The sequence below is a fragment of the Melospiza melodia genome, chromosome 1 (assembly GCF_035770615.1).
Source record: "Melospiza melodia melodia isolate bMelMel2 chromosome 1, bMelMel2.pri, whole genome shotgun sequence".
NCBI classification, from domain to species: domain Eukaryota; kingdom Metazoa; phylum Chordata; class Aves; order Passeriformes; family Passerellidae; genus Melospiza; species Melospiza melodia.
Window position 1 is genome coordinate 54,275,714 of NC_086194.1, and position 12,322 is coordinate 54,288,035.

At 38.6% G+C, this 12,322-nt stretch overlaps 1 protein-coding gene across 3 annotated transcripts in view; it reads right to left on the minus strand.

The window, feature by feature from the left end:
* SUGCT (succinyl-CoA:glutarate-CoA transferase) overlaps positions 1-10,676 on the minus strand; it is a 309,674-nt gene extending 298,998 nt beyond the window's left edge. The window contains exons 1-5 of one of the 3 annotated variants that reach the window (XM_063158278.1): positions 10,511-10,676; positions 6,867-6,918; positions 6,696-6,769; positions 4,470-4,555; positions 3,644-3,694 (exon numbers count right to left, since the gene is read on the minus strand). In XM_063158278.1, the coding sequence (XP_063014348.1) occupies positions 3,644-3,694; positions 4,470-4,555; positions 6,696-6,769; positions 6,867-6,918; positions 10,511-10,676 (429 nt within the window). Of the gene's footprint in view, positions 1-3,643; positions 3,695-4,469; positions 4,556-6,695; positions 6,770-6,866; positions 6,919-10,186; positions 10,272-10,510 lie in introns of those variants that run through there. The other 2 variants (XM_063158287.1, XM_063158295.1) reach the window with 2 other exon arrangements.
* Positions 10,677-12,322: the final 1,646 nt, after the last annotated feature.

Consider the following 12,322-nt stretch of genomic DNA (forward strand, 5'->3'; position numbering starts at 1 on the left):
CAAGACACATTACAAGTGCTGTGCCAGTTCTGCATCTAAAGTTTCCATTTAAAATAGATTTTAATATATAAAGGTGGCAATCTACATGTAGATTTGATGCTCAAGGAACCAACAATTCTGCCATAGTGGAAAACTGGATACACAGTCTGATCCAAACTGATGCCTTAAATTGTAGCTTTTATATTTTCCAGATTCTATGCTGCATTAGTATATAACTCTGAACTTCATATAAAGTGTTAGCAAGTTCTCTTCACAGTTTAGTTTGACGAAACAATCCTTTTCCAGCCCAAGAACCAAGGACACCATTGCAGCTTCAGGCCCAGAAACTATAAACAGTGAGTTGAGGAGAGCAATCTGGGAGGATGGGGCTGCATAACCTGAAGCTGTAATTGGAAAATTAACCCCAATATGTAAATGGACCAAAACTTATAAAAGTGTGAAAATGTGTGACCGGTCATCCATCCTGGGTGTAGCCATGGCCAGGCTCTTGTGCTGCCCAAGGTGTATCCTTCAAAGGCCTTCTTTAATAAATACGCACTTTAATCCTTTCACACTGTCTAGCCTCGGGTCTAGGTAGCCTCTCAAGGCATCAAAACAATGTTCTTAAAATGCACAGAGATTTTCAGTCTCAATAGGGTCTGAAGTCCACTGTCAACTACAATTTCATACCTCATGCCCTAAAATTCTTCTAAACATCACTTATATTTTAACACCTACTAACAGAGCAATACTACACAGACCTGACTTGGAATACTATCTGTTCCAGAGAGGACACTGATAGGCTCAATGTCTATGCCTCAGGAAATAATGAACAGCAGAGTTCATGCCAAAGTAGTCTTTAAGTTGAATAACAAAGAATGATGCTATTAACTTTACAAAGGAAACCATGCATACCTTTTGGAAGTTTTGGTTGGTGTTTTGTTTGGGGATTTTTTTTTGTGTTTTGTGTGCTTTGGTTTTTATAAGAACTCAACAGAGAAGAATCTGCATAACACATACATATAAACAAATACATTTATATATATGTGTGAGTATCTTGCTTTATCAAGTAAGAGAACAAGGCATGGGATGTATTGACCTTTCAGTTAAAAATAGTGAAAGAGAAGAAGTGCCATCAGCTCCCAGTCAATACAAGTCCCAGGTTCTTCATGAATAAAAAAATTTAAAATTCATTAGTTAAGGCTAAATAATCCACAGAAGAGAAATATACTCAAGGTTCTTAAAGTGAGTTTCTGACAATAACCAATAAATAATGTTCTAAAGAGAACAAAAATATATCAGAGCATGGGACTGGCACGTGTACAATCACTGAAGACAATAAAAATAATTTTTATTCAGACAAACAAATATTTGGAATGCAAATTAACAGCCAGCCAAAAACATTAGAAGGGAAGAAAGAGAGACCTAGCAAAAAAGAAAGAAATAAGTCACAGGAATAATTTTGTGGAAATCAAGTAATCATGTGTGAAAGAATAGATCCTTGAAAAAATATTTTGTAGTGTTGTGCCAAAGGATGAAAAGCAACCAGGATCCCTGATTAATAGATTTCTTCAGCTCACTTGATATTCCTGACTAATTGTCAAGTCTATGTTTTTGACATACACTTGAGGACTGTCTACTGCTGTTTTTCTAACATGATTCTAAATTGAGAATTGCCCTCTTAAAACTACACAAAATATATGTGAGAAACAAAACCTATTTTAACCATGATACCTTGCTTAATAAAGGTAAAGATTATAACCTCATTATATATCTTTGTAGCTTTTACACTGGTGACACAACTCATATTTATGTATGAATAAGCAGTGTTACAAACTTCAATTTATACTTTTCATCAGCTACTTTAAAGACATGGACACCTCTTGTCATAGTAACAAATACAATGCTGAACAATGCCCAATTCTATACAGATCTGTCCTGATGACAGCAGAAGACAACTGTAAACAAGAGTCTGTTACAAATAACTTCCCTTTACACATATCTTTGGACAAACCTCCAAACAAAAGTTTCATTTGAGATGAATAATGGAATGTCAAGACCTTTGTACCAAATGCTTTCAAAACATATCATTCAAAATCAAGGAGAAGGATGAACAACTCCACAAGTAGCATGACAAACAGAGCTTCATGAGTTTTCAATGTTGCTGTATCACAGATAGGGATGGCATTGATTTGAGGAACAGAAAGCTATAGTGGTTATTAAAGCCACTTTAAAAAAGGATAGAAAATATAGGAAATTGTTTTTTCACAGGCAGTCTCCTCATTTTTACAGCTAGTGTGGTAAATATTTAACAGATGATGCCACTTTTTCCTCCACCTCATCTTGACTCATAGGCCCAGCTGCCTTTAACTCTTCAAACGCCTTCAGCCCACACATGTGGAATCAGTGGACACTCTTGAGTAGTTTCTCTTTCACCATTTTAAAGGTCAAATAATAAATTAATCTTCTTCCACAAGGGAAAAAATTTTATAGCACTTAATTAGAATATGACTAGTTTATCCAAAAAGATGCCTGTGCAAATTTTTTTTATATTGTGCACATTTTTTTCCAAATGAAAATTTCTACTTATAAATTTTTAGAAGTTAAACACAGCTCCATAACAAATTAACAATAAATGCCTCTGTTCTGCAAAAAGAGGCAGAATTATAGAATTATTATTATAGACTCTCTTTCACTGTAGAATTATATCTATATATAATCTCCAGAGTACTTCTCTATGAAGTATCTTTGCATAGATAACAAATCAAAAGCATCAGAAAACCTAATCTATTTCCATCTTATGCAATATTCCCAACAAAAAGCACTGCCAGACAAATTCCACCTACTGCATGACACATAGTGTCACTGTGGAAAAAGGATTGGAAGTGATACTGAAACAAGCAGTAACAGAAGTCAGCTGCTACTACTGCAGGGCTTAAAACACACCACTAGCAAGTAGCAGATCTTGCATTTCTCAACAAGTAATAAATAAAGGGTTGACAAAACTCAAGTTTGACAAAATGTGATATTTGATGGTTTTATTATTTTTAGATAGAGAAATGGATCATCTTAAAAGACATTGAAGTCAAATACTGAAAAAGAAACCAATACTAAATTTCACCTAGAGGACAGTGTTTTTCAGGAGGATGTACAGCAACTGAACACTGTAACATTCAAAAAACTGCATTTACTGGAACACAGCATCTCCTCCTAAGTGCTCACTGACTTCACCTGATCAGTGCATCTTGAATTGTTCTACTGCAGTAGAACAGCAAGATCAGTAGCACAGCAGCAGCAACAGGAAAGGAATAGCCTATTAGACCATTTCCTCACAATACTTCATGTGAAGATTTTGATGACATTTTCATGTGTAAATCTAAATTCATTATGTAAATCATGTAAATCTAAATTCATTATAAGTAATGAATGTCATCATGTAAATCTAAATTCATTATAAGTTACACTGAACATTGAGTCCAAAAGCACAGAGTACAGAAGTATATATTGTAATTTACAAAATTCACTGCATGCATCGATTTTTTTTAAATTATCAAATTAATATTTCAAATGCAGAGTTTAATCCTTATTACTTAGTGTAACTTGTGAATCACTTAGGATCACCACAATACAAAACAAGGACACCTCACATGCTATTAAAACCTACCTCTTTGATTACCTTTACTCCTTTTGAATCCTTCATGTTGATAGCTATACTCTAGAGATCAAAAATAAATACAACAGTAATTTATGTGGAAAAAATATGTGAAAGGTATTATCAGCCTATTCTAAACATAACCAACAGTCAAATTGCACACTAGGGCTAATTTGGATAAATAAATTTTAACACATAGCCCATCTCCTCCTGCAAAAAAAAAAATTCTCTCAGCAAAACAAGCTGAACTATATCTCATTAATGAATCAGACAAGGACCAAAACCAGTCTGACAGGTGGGCAGCCTGTTCACTATATATTTACACAGGACCCGCTACTGCAAGTACACAGAGGGACACCAGAAACATTTGTATCAATGGTAACAAGCCATTAAACAATTCAGGTATGCCATGAAACTTCATGTTAAGTTTCAAAGCTAGATTTAGCCACCCTCACCATGGTATAATGGCAGCACTCTACCTGCCAGCTGACACAGGGCAACTGAGCTGATGCACCTGGAAAAAATGATCACTCAAATAAAATATCCCTTCCTCTCAGCAGGTCTCATTTTCAGTTAATCAGCACCAGCAACTGAAGACCATCAGGAGCACTCTTGCTTTTCTATTTTGCCTCAGCTGCCCACAGCACAGTACCAGAGATCTGCAAACTCTGCTGTTCTAAAAACTTAGGGATTTTCTCCTGAAACTTATTCATCATAATGTTAGGTTAATGTAAGTATTGCCCCACTATATATGCTAACAATCAAACTAAAAAGTGTTTTATATTCAGTTATAATTACAGTAAGCATAGGCTCATGTCCCGTTCCACACCCCATTTACCTTTTTATTTCTATTGACACTGAGAAAATAAATACTTTCTCTCCCAGCAAAAGGTGGGCCCCAGGCTCTTGTGTCATCACCAGCTCCTGAAAGAAATGCCATCACATATTCATAGTTGCCAAATACCACACACCCAACAAATAAGAATAAAAAGCTTTTCTCCAATATTACATTAAAGTCATATAAGCTTCATCTAGCAGGCAGGACAAATATTAATTTAAAATATTTATTTTAGGATATTTATATCAAAAAAGAACACCTAATAAAGAATGCAATTAAGCAAAGTGAACAAAGTTTTTGCTAGTGTTGGGATTCCATTTAGTCTTGAAAATACTAATACAGTCACAGACCACTAGTGTATTTGCAGGTTTTTTGGTTGTTTTTCACTTGTGGGTTGGTATTTTGGTTGTTTTCTTGGGGAGCCTGGGGAAAGGGGAATTGGAGTTCTTTTGGTAGTTTGTTTGTTTTAACTTAATATAGGCCTACAACACAATTCTTTTTAGTCAATCCTGAAGAATTTAGTAGAGTCTCTTGCCTGCACCAAGTCACGCAGTTCATCTGGTCAGTAAGGTATTCCTGAAATACTCCAGACATAACATCAAGATACCACTGACAGACAGCAACTAATTAAGTCACATGCTGCATAATGCCAACTAAAAGAAGTGCTCCCAGATGGCTAGTGCAGGGCCCCACCTCCAGCCCTTCCAAAAATCCTGCCTTAAATATGCTGCAGACACTGATATTAATATATCATTTATGCTTAATTTCCAATTTTTAACCTTTCTTAAACATCATGAAGACTAGAAATCTATTTTAAATAGAATTAAAGCTAAATTCAACTTCAGCTAGAATCACTGTCCTGAGTGTTAGCAAGCATGTGCATTCCTGTATCTATTTCAATATCTAGCCTTCATCTACTTGTTAACTTCACATAACTGAAAACTTTCCTTAGTGAGGCAGCAAGAAGCCTGATACAGAAACCCAGGTACAGAATCAAGCTGAAGAACCTTAGGTGGCATGTTACATAGCCACTGTCACAATTATGCTATGCACTATAGTAACACAAAAGTCTACAGCCATTTAAGATCTACAGTGGCAGAAGTTATGCAAACATATAATTTGCTTATCAACATTTCTAATGTTTATTATCCCAAAAGACTATTTTAGTTCAAGCAGGATGCTTAGAAGGGCAGGGGCAATCTCTTCTCAGTGTACTTTAAGTGATTCAAAGGAAAACATTTCAGTAATACTTTCCCTGTAGAACACTAGTGAAGCTACTGTTCTTTTGGATTAATACTCCTGTGAAAGTGGACATCCTCTCACAGAAAGAGAGGATTACTCACCTTCTAAAATGTTTGACATTTAGAATTCTGAAGCTGGCCTTTTTCTTCGATCACAAAAAAATGCAGAGCTCCAAAATCATTACTTCATACTTAATTGCTGACACTGCTCTGTTCCTACTACCTAGATATTTGGAATACCACCATTGTTGGACTAATCTGATACTACAACATTGATGTACCTTTGCCTGGTCACAAAACTGAAAACCTTTATAACACTGGTCAGTAAATAAGAATGACCTATAGACCAAGGTGGCAAAACCTTTGTCAAAACTTCATTGTTTCCTTAAATGTCCAAACATTCAATATTTTCTACTACAAATAAAATATAGAGAATGTACTATGTTTAGTATCTCATTGTATGTTATAAATTACTATAAACTGTTATAAAATATAGGGAGTGTAATATTGTTTAGTATCTCAATTATTTTCACCAACTAGTTTCAAGACCAGTAATACCAAAAAGAGAGAAAATTAAAGAATGGAAATTTAAAGGAAAAAACCACATTACACAATGTGCAGCTGTTATGGCATAATCACACACCTCAAATGCATAATGATGCATAAAACTTAGAGCCAAGTGAGGGGACTATTTCTAAAAAAGAACCAAATGCCATGCATTTTATTATTCTTCTTATATGGTCTTCCAAACTAAAAAGTGTAGCTATACCATAAGAATGAAGCATTTTTTTACCAGTACCCAATCCTCAGAAACTGTTTGGATAAGCACATTTGCTGCATGGAAGAAGAAAACCATTGTGTTAAGCTAAAAAATATACAAAAATGAATTATAAGTCAATTATCCAATGTCCTTACATTATATATATATACATATGCTTAATATCCAGTTCTTATTATATCTAAAATAAACAAATAAAAATCTTACCTGGTCTTTCCACTTTGATAACTTCAGCCCCTAGATCTCCCAAATTCATTGTGGCAAATGGTCCTGCAAGAACCCTTCAATATGAAAAAAAAAACCATTGTTTTCTTAGTTTTTCCAATCAGAATATTTGCAGTTAGACACACTATTACCAACCATAGACAAAACACAAACCTTGTTAAATCAAGAATTTTCACACCATCCAATGGCTTTACATTACTAGCACCTGACAAGAAACAAAAAACAGTGACTTCAATCTCAAAAAAACCACATTGTTTTTAGAACACTCATCATTCTCCCTCAACTCTCTTCCCTAATAAATGATAATAAAGCTTTCTGAACAAGCTGGTTATTAGGGGCATACTACATTAGTAAAGCCTTTCAAAGTTGGAAAACTTTATGTATGACATTTCAGAACCTATTCTAACTCCCTAGCAAGTCTACAATAAAGCTACTTTATAGCAATACTTTATACGTGCCTTCCACAAACACTCAAACAGTTTTTAAAGGCTAATCTGAAGAAAGATTCAAAACAAGCATTTTAGCAAGCAACATCAGGATGACATAAGCTAAAAGTAAGGGTACCAGACCAACAGGAAGCATAGTAGATAGAATTCACAAAGTGTGAATTCTCACCTCTGTAGACCTAGCCACTTGCATCACACACACACACACAAAGAATATCCCCTTTACAAAACTTAAGGCAGAATACACGAGCCAAGGAAACACTTTCAATGGCAGCTGCACATGCAGGATAATTACTAAGAAATCACAATGCTTTCTTCCTTTCCCTCACCCTTTCCAACCTGACCAGGTCTAAGAAACAAGAGTAATGGCAATAAGCATCACAGACAGAGCAAATAATCTCATAGTCTAGACTAGGTTGGCCAACTATTTCTTTGGTGGCATTAGGTTATCTTCTTCTCCCTCAGTCTTTAATTGAAGGCAATTACATCACACACTTCATCACCCTGTGAGGACGGTCATTCAGCTACTGGTCTCACACACAAAACAAAAGCACCTGGCCAGTTAACACCACCAAAGTGACACATACCAGCTTGCAGCAAGCCTCTCTTTTTGGAGCTTGTCCTGGTAAGACAAGGATGTAAAACATATTGTGGGGTGAGGGGGTGGGAATCAAACAAACCACGTTCATTCGAAGCCTGCAGGGCACTGTGGTGCATCTCCCATATCATGCAGCAGTGCATGCCTGTATCACCTGCTCCACATTCCCTCCATTAGACCTGAACCACCATTCAGTCACCCTCATAACCCTCCTTCCTACATATGGGAAGAAGATTTATATCAAGAGAGAGATAAACGAAGCTACAGAGAAGCAGCAGTAGAAATTCAAGGTTTCTGCTAAAATATTTTCATTAACTGCACTGCCCTAAACGAGGACACTTGCATCCCATTGTTCATCTTGAAGTAATTTTCCTCCATTATTACCACCTACTCCAGGGAGATTTCCATTTAACGGGTTTTGTGCTTTAATATAACATGCAGACTGAGCAGCATGTTTAAAACATATACATCTAGGAATGGCCATGTGTTTTGCACTTTCAAAGCCTTTAGGAAAACCTAAAGGCTACTACTCTTCAGTGGTTGCCACTCCTCTTCATTGCTCCACACCTCCATGGATTCCAGACATTGGAAAACAGTTCAGCCAGGAAAACACCACAGATCCTCCAGTATAACTGCAGTTTTATCAAGCTGGATGCAAAAATTTCTCCACAAAAACCCTACTCTTTTTTCCAAAAATATGTAAAAAGCTTTACTGAAGCTCCCCAAAAATTAAAAATACGTAATTTCAGTTTTAAAAGGTTCATCTTCCTCTATTATTTCCACACCTTTCAGAGCTGCACTTTGATAGCTCACCTATTCTCATCCTGAACCAATACTTAGGGCTACTCACAGATACACCACCAGAACAACAGCAACTATTCCTACAACTTGACTGCAGGCAGAGAACTTGACTTTATAGATTCCTACAACTTGACTGCAGGCAGAGAACCTGTTTGCTCTGAAAAGCAAACAGGTTCTCTGCCTGCAGTCAAGTTGTAGGAATCTATAAAGATATTTCTCCAAAAAAAGCCAGTAATATGTTAAGATGAGTCTGTAAATATGTATTTATGCATAACTAAAACTGATGAACCCTTACTAACTTACTAACTATCACATCACTCACATTATGGCATCATCTAACACTCCATTCAGGGGTTAGGACTCTTCCACAGCTGGAACAGAATAGGAGAGCACAACTCTTGCTCTGAAGACAGATCATTGTGATTAATTTTTTTTTAATGACAGCAAATAACAAATATCCATGATGATGAAGAAATGCAAGAAAGATCAAAAGTTTTCTTTTGAAAATTGAGGTGCAGACCTGTTAGTCTCTTCAGAATAGAAGAACACAGATGTTCACCAAAAAAATATATATGAGCTAGATTATATATGCAGTGTGACAATAATTTGCTGAAATAACTGCAGTAGAAAGCCTTTTGACATCAGCAGTTCTGATACATGAATCCTGAATAAGAGAGTATTATCTATTGTAGGAACAAAAAGAAACAAAACCACATAATAAACAAACACAAGAGATCAGAATTCATCAGCATTAACTAGAATTATCTCCTGAGTTTTTACTTTCATCACTACTTTCCTAAGCAGGGACATACCCAAAGTTAGACTTTGTTAGGATTCTGACTCAACAGTCTTAATTTTTAATTTTTAAAATGCAAACTCACATTTTCTCTTGTATTTTTGCTTTTATTTATACCAGTAACTTGATGACTGAATGAAAAATCACTCTCCCAGCTCTAACTATATCCTCTATGTAAGCTCTTGATTCCTATGATGCTTGAATTTATTGTGAATTAGAGTTTCATATGTATCTTTCATAAATAACTTTGATTAAGAATAAACACACCCTCTCGCTCTCAATATGATTTACACTCTCTAGCTAAGCTCAATAGTTTGTTCCAAGGTTGGCCGAGTCAAACAATACAAATAAGCAACCAACAGAGAGACCACTCCATAGAACAGAAATCAATTCTTGTGTCATATTCCAAAAATATTTTCTTTACACTTGGGACAGAAGAGGGCAGCTAGAAGAGACAACTAATATTTGCAACAATGCAAAATTCAGAGATTCCATTCCAATTACTTTCAATTCTAGAGGACATGACTGCTGCACAATCAGCACTTTTTCACTTTTTCCATGCAGTAAGTTACAATCAAGTCCATCACTGTCGTGGACTAACTCACAATCAGTGGGTACGCTCCAGCCTGGAACACACTTGGTACGTTCATAGTAGGAGGCAGAACTGCAAACTTCTACCGATTCTAGTGCCAGCAAAGCTGTTGTTCCTATTTTTCTGTTATTTAATAACAGAGAAACTTGAAGCCAGAGAACAATGAATTTGTTGCAGCTTTGATTTATTTCATTTCATTTTCCAAAAAAACTTAAAAGCAGAAAATTAGACTTTGGTAACCTTACAAGAAGACGGGGCCCGGAACACGGCGTGCCATCAGCCGGGCAGCCAGGAGAGCCGACACGCTCCGCGTCCCCAGCGGCGCGTCCTGCGGCCGAAGTCCGAGCGCCGAGGCCGCCGCGGGGCCGCGCTCAGAGCCCTCGGCCCGGCCCTCACAGGAGCCTCCCGCAGGTGCTTGGCGCCCGCCTCCGAGAAGCGGCACCGACGGGGGCACAGGGACAGAGGGGCCCGACGCGGCGGGAGAGGGGAGGCAGAGGAGGAGGAGGAGGAGGAGGAGGAGGAGGAGGAGGAGGAGGAGGAGGAGGGTGCGGCACGGCTCGGTACCTGCCGGGGGAGCGCCTCCGCTCCGCGCCCCGCCGCCGCTGCCCGGGGAAGGGGAGGCAGAGGCAGCGCTCAGGGCTCTGGCGCAGCCGTCGGCAGCTCCGGGGCAGGGGCTCCTCCAGAGACCCCCGCAACACCGGCTCCTTCTCCGCAACCCGGCGCGCAGCATCCCCGCCACTCGAGACAGCTCCGAGCGCTCGGCGCAGGCGCCGCCGCCCCCTTCCCGTCCCGCTCCCGGGACAGGCTCGGAGCTCCCGGGACGGGGGGCGCGCAGGCGCGGGCGGGAGGGCGGCCCCGGGCCCCGCGGCGCTGCCGGCCGGCTGCCCGCTCCGCGGCACGGCGGGACGGGGCGCCGCTCCTGTGCCCTGAAGCGCTCCCGCTTCAGAAAGCAGGGAGGCGTCCTGCAGATGTTCGCGGCGGGAATTCCGCTCTTGGACGGCTGGAAATTTGTACTTCCAGCTCCGCGTACATACAACATTGCCAAGGTAGAATAAAAGTAGAAACCCTTCCACCAGCAGCAGCACCCCGAAGGCTTTTCCGCACTTACCGAGGCATCCAGCCAGGGAGATCCTTCCCCTCATTTCGCCCTCACTGAAGGTGCAATATCCTCACACTGTAAGCTGTATCTCCAGCTGGGTGTAGCTATGGAAGGGTTAGCTTGAACTGACCTTTGAGCACCGCTTCCCTGAACGAAGTACCCTCAGACTACTTGTGGTCTGTGTTAGGAGAGAGGAGAAGACTTGTTACAGGAACACCATGGTGTCTTCTTGCCTCTCTAACAGGATAAAAAAGACTGCACAGAGGTTTGGCATTTGTTTGTTTGAAATATGTGAGGATAAGACAACTCCTGTATCTCAAAAGCAACCGAAAGTTCTGACTGCTTGAAAATGAGCACGATGAGCAGCACAGGCTTAAGACATGTCACATGTCAGTCTGCCTAAATGCTGAGGAAGAACATAGAGAAAATCTGCATGACAGGTTTGTTGATTGGACGTGCTGTGCGTAAAAAAAAGTGCTTACATGGATGCTTTAAGATTTGTCAACAAGAAATTAATCAGCACAATTACCCCAGCATAACTCAACATGTGCACAATGGTATGTATGTCTAATTCATATGTTACAAAAAGGGTTTAAATTAAACTCTGCTTTTTTGGAACGAGACAGCTAATTTGGTAAGTTACATTGATAACTTGTGTAAGACATGGCATTCCTTGTGTGCACAATAAAAACAGATAGTCTTCCAGACTAAAGGATTATCAAAAAATATAAATGAGCAGGTTTAGTCTCTTTCCATTTTAGAATTTAACAGATATTGACTTATTTTTCACAGAGAGATTGTATAACATAGTGGGGAGGTGAGTTCCCTGTGAATATAAACTTAGTGTTTGCTGTAACAAACAAACACTTTAACACATTGTAAAGGAACAAACCAAAACCTGTTTAAAGCTAAAGAAAAGCAAGACTGGTATATAAAGCACAGAAACTTTCTGCTTATTTTAGTAATTACTTTTGTTAACTGCTGTTCTGAAAGCCCTTCTTAATTTTCCTATGTTACAATGTCCTAAAACCGAGTAGTGCTTTGTTGTATGGACAGAAATAAATAACAATAAAAAAATCTTTACCATTTTTTTCAGAGCTGTGAGGATTTGCATTCATATGTACGTGAGAACAGAGCAGGAATGGGGAATAAATAACATCGTTAAATTGACTTTGTGCTAAATGTGAAGTTCTCCTACGAAGTAGCATTTTGCCACGAGTTTGTATGAGTAAGTTTTGCCTGAGCTACCACTCAATTGCTGACAGTTCAAACTGATT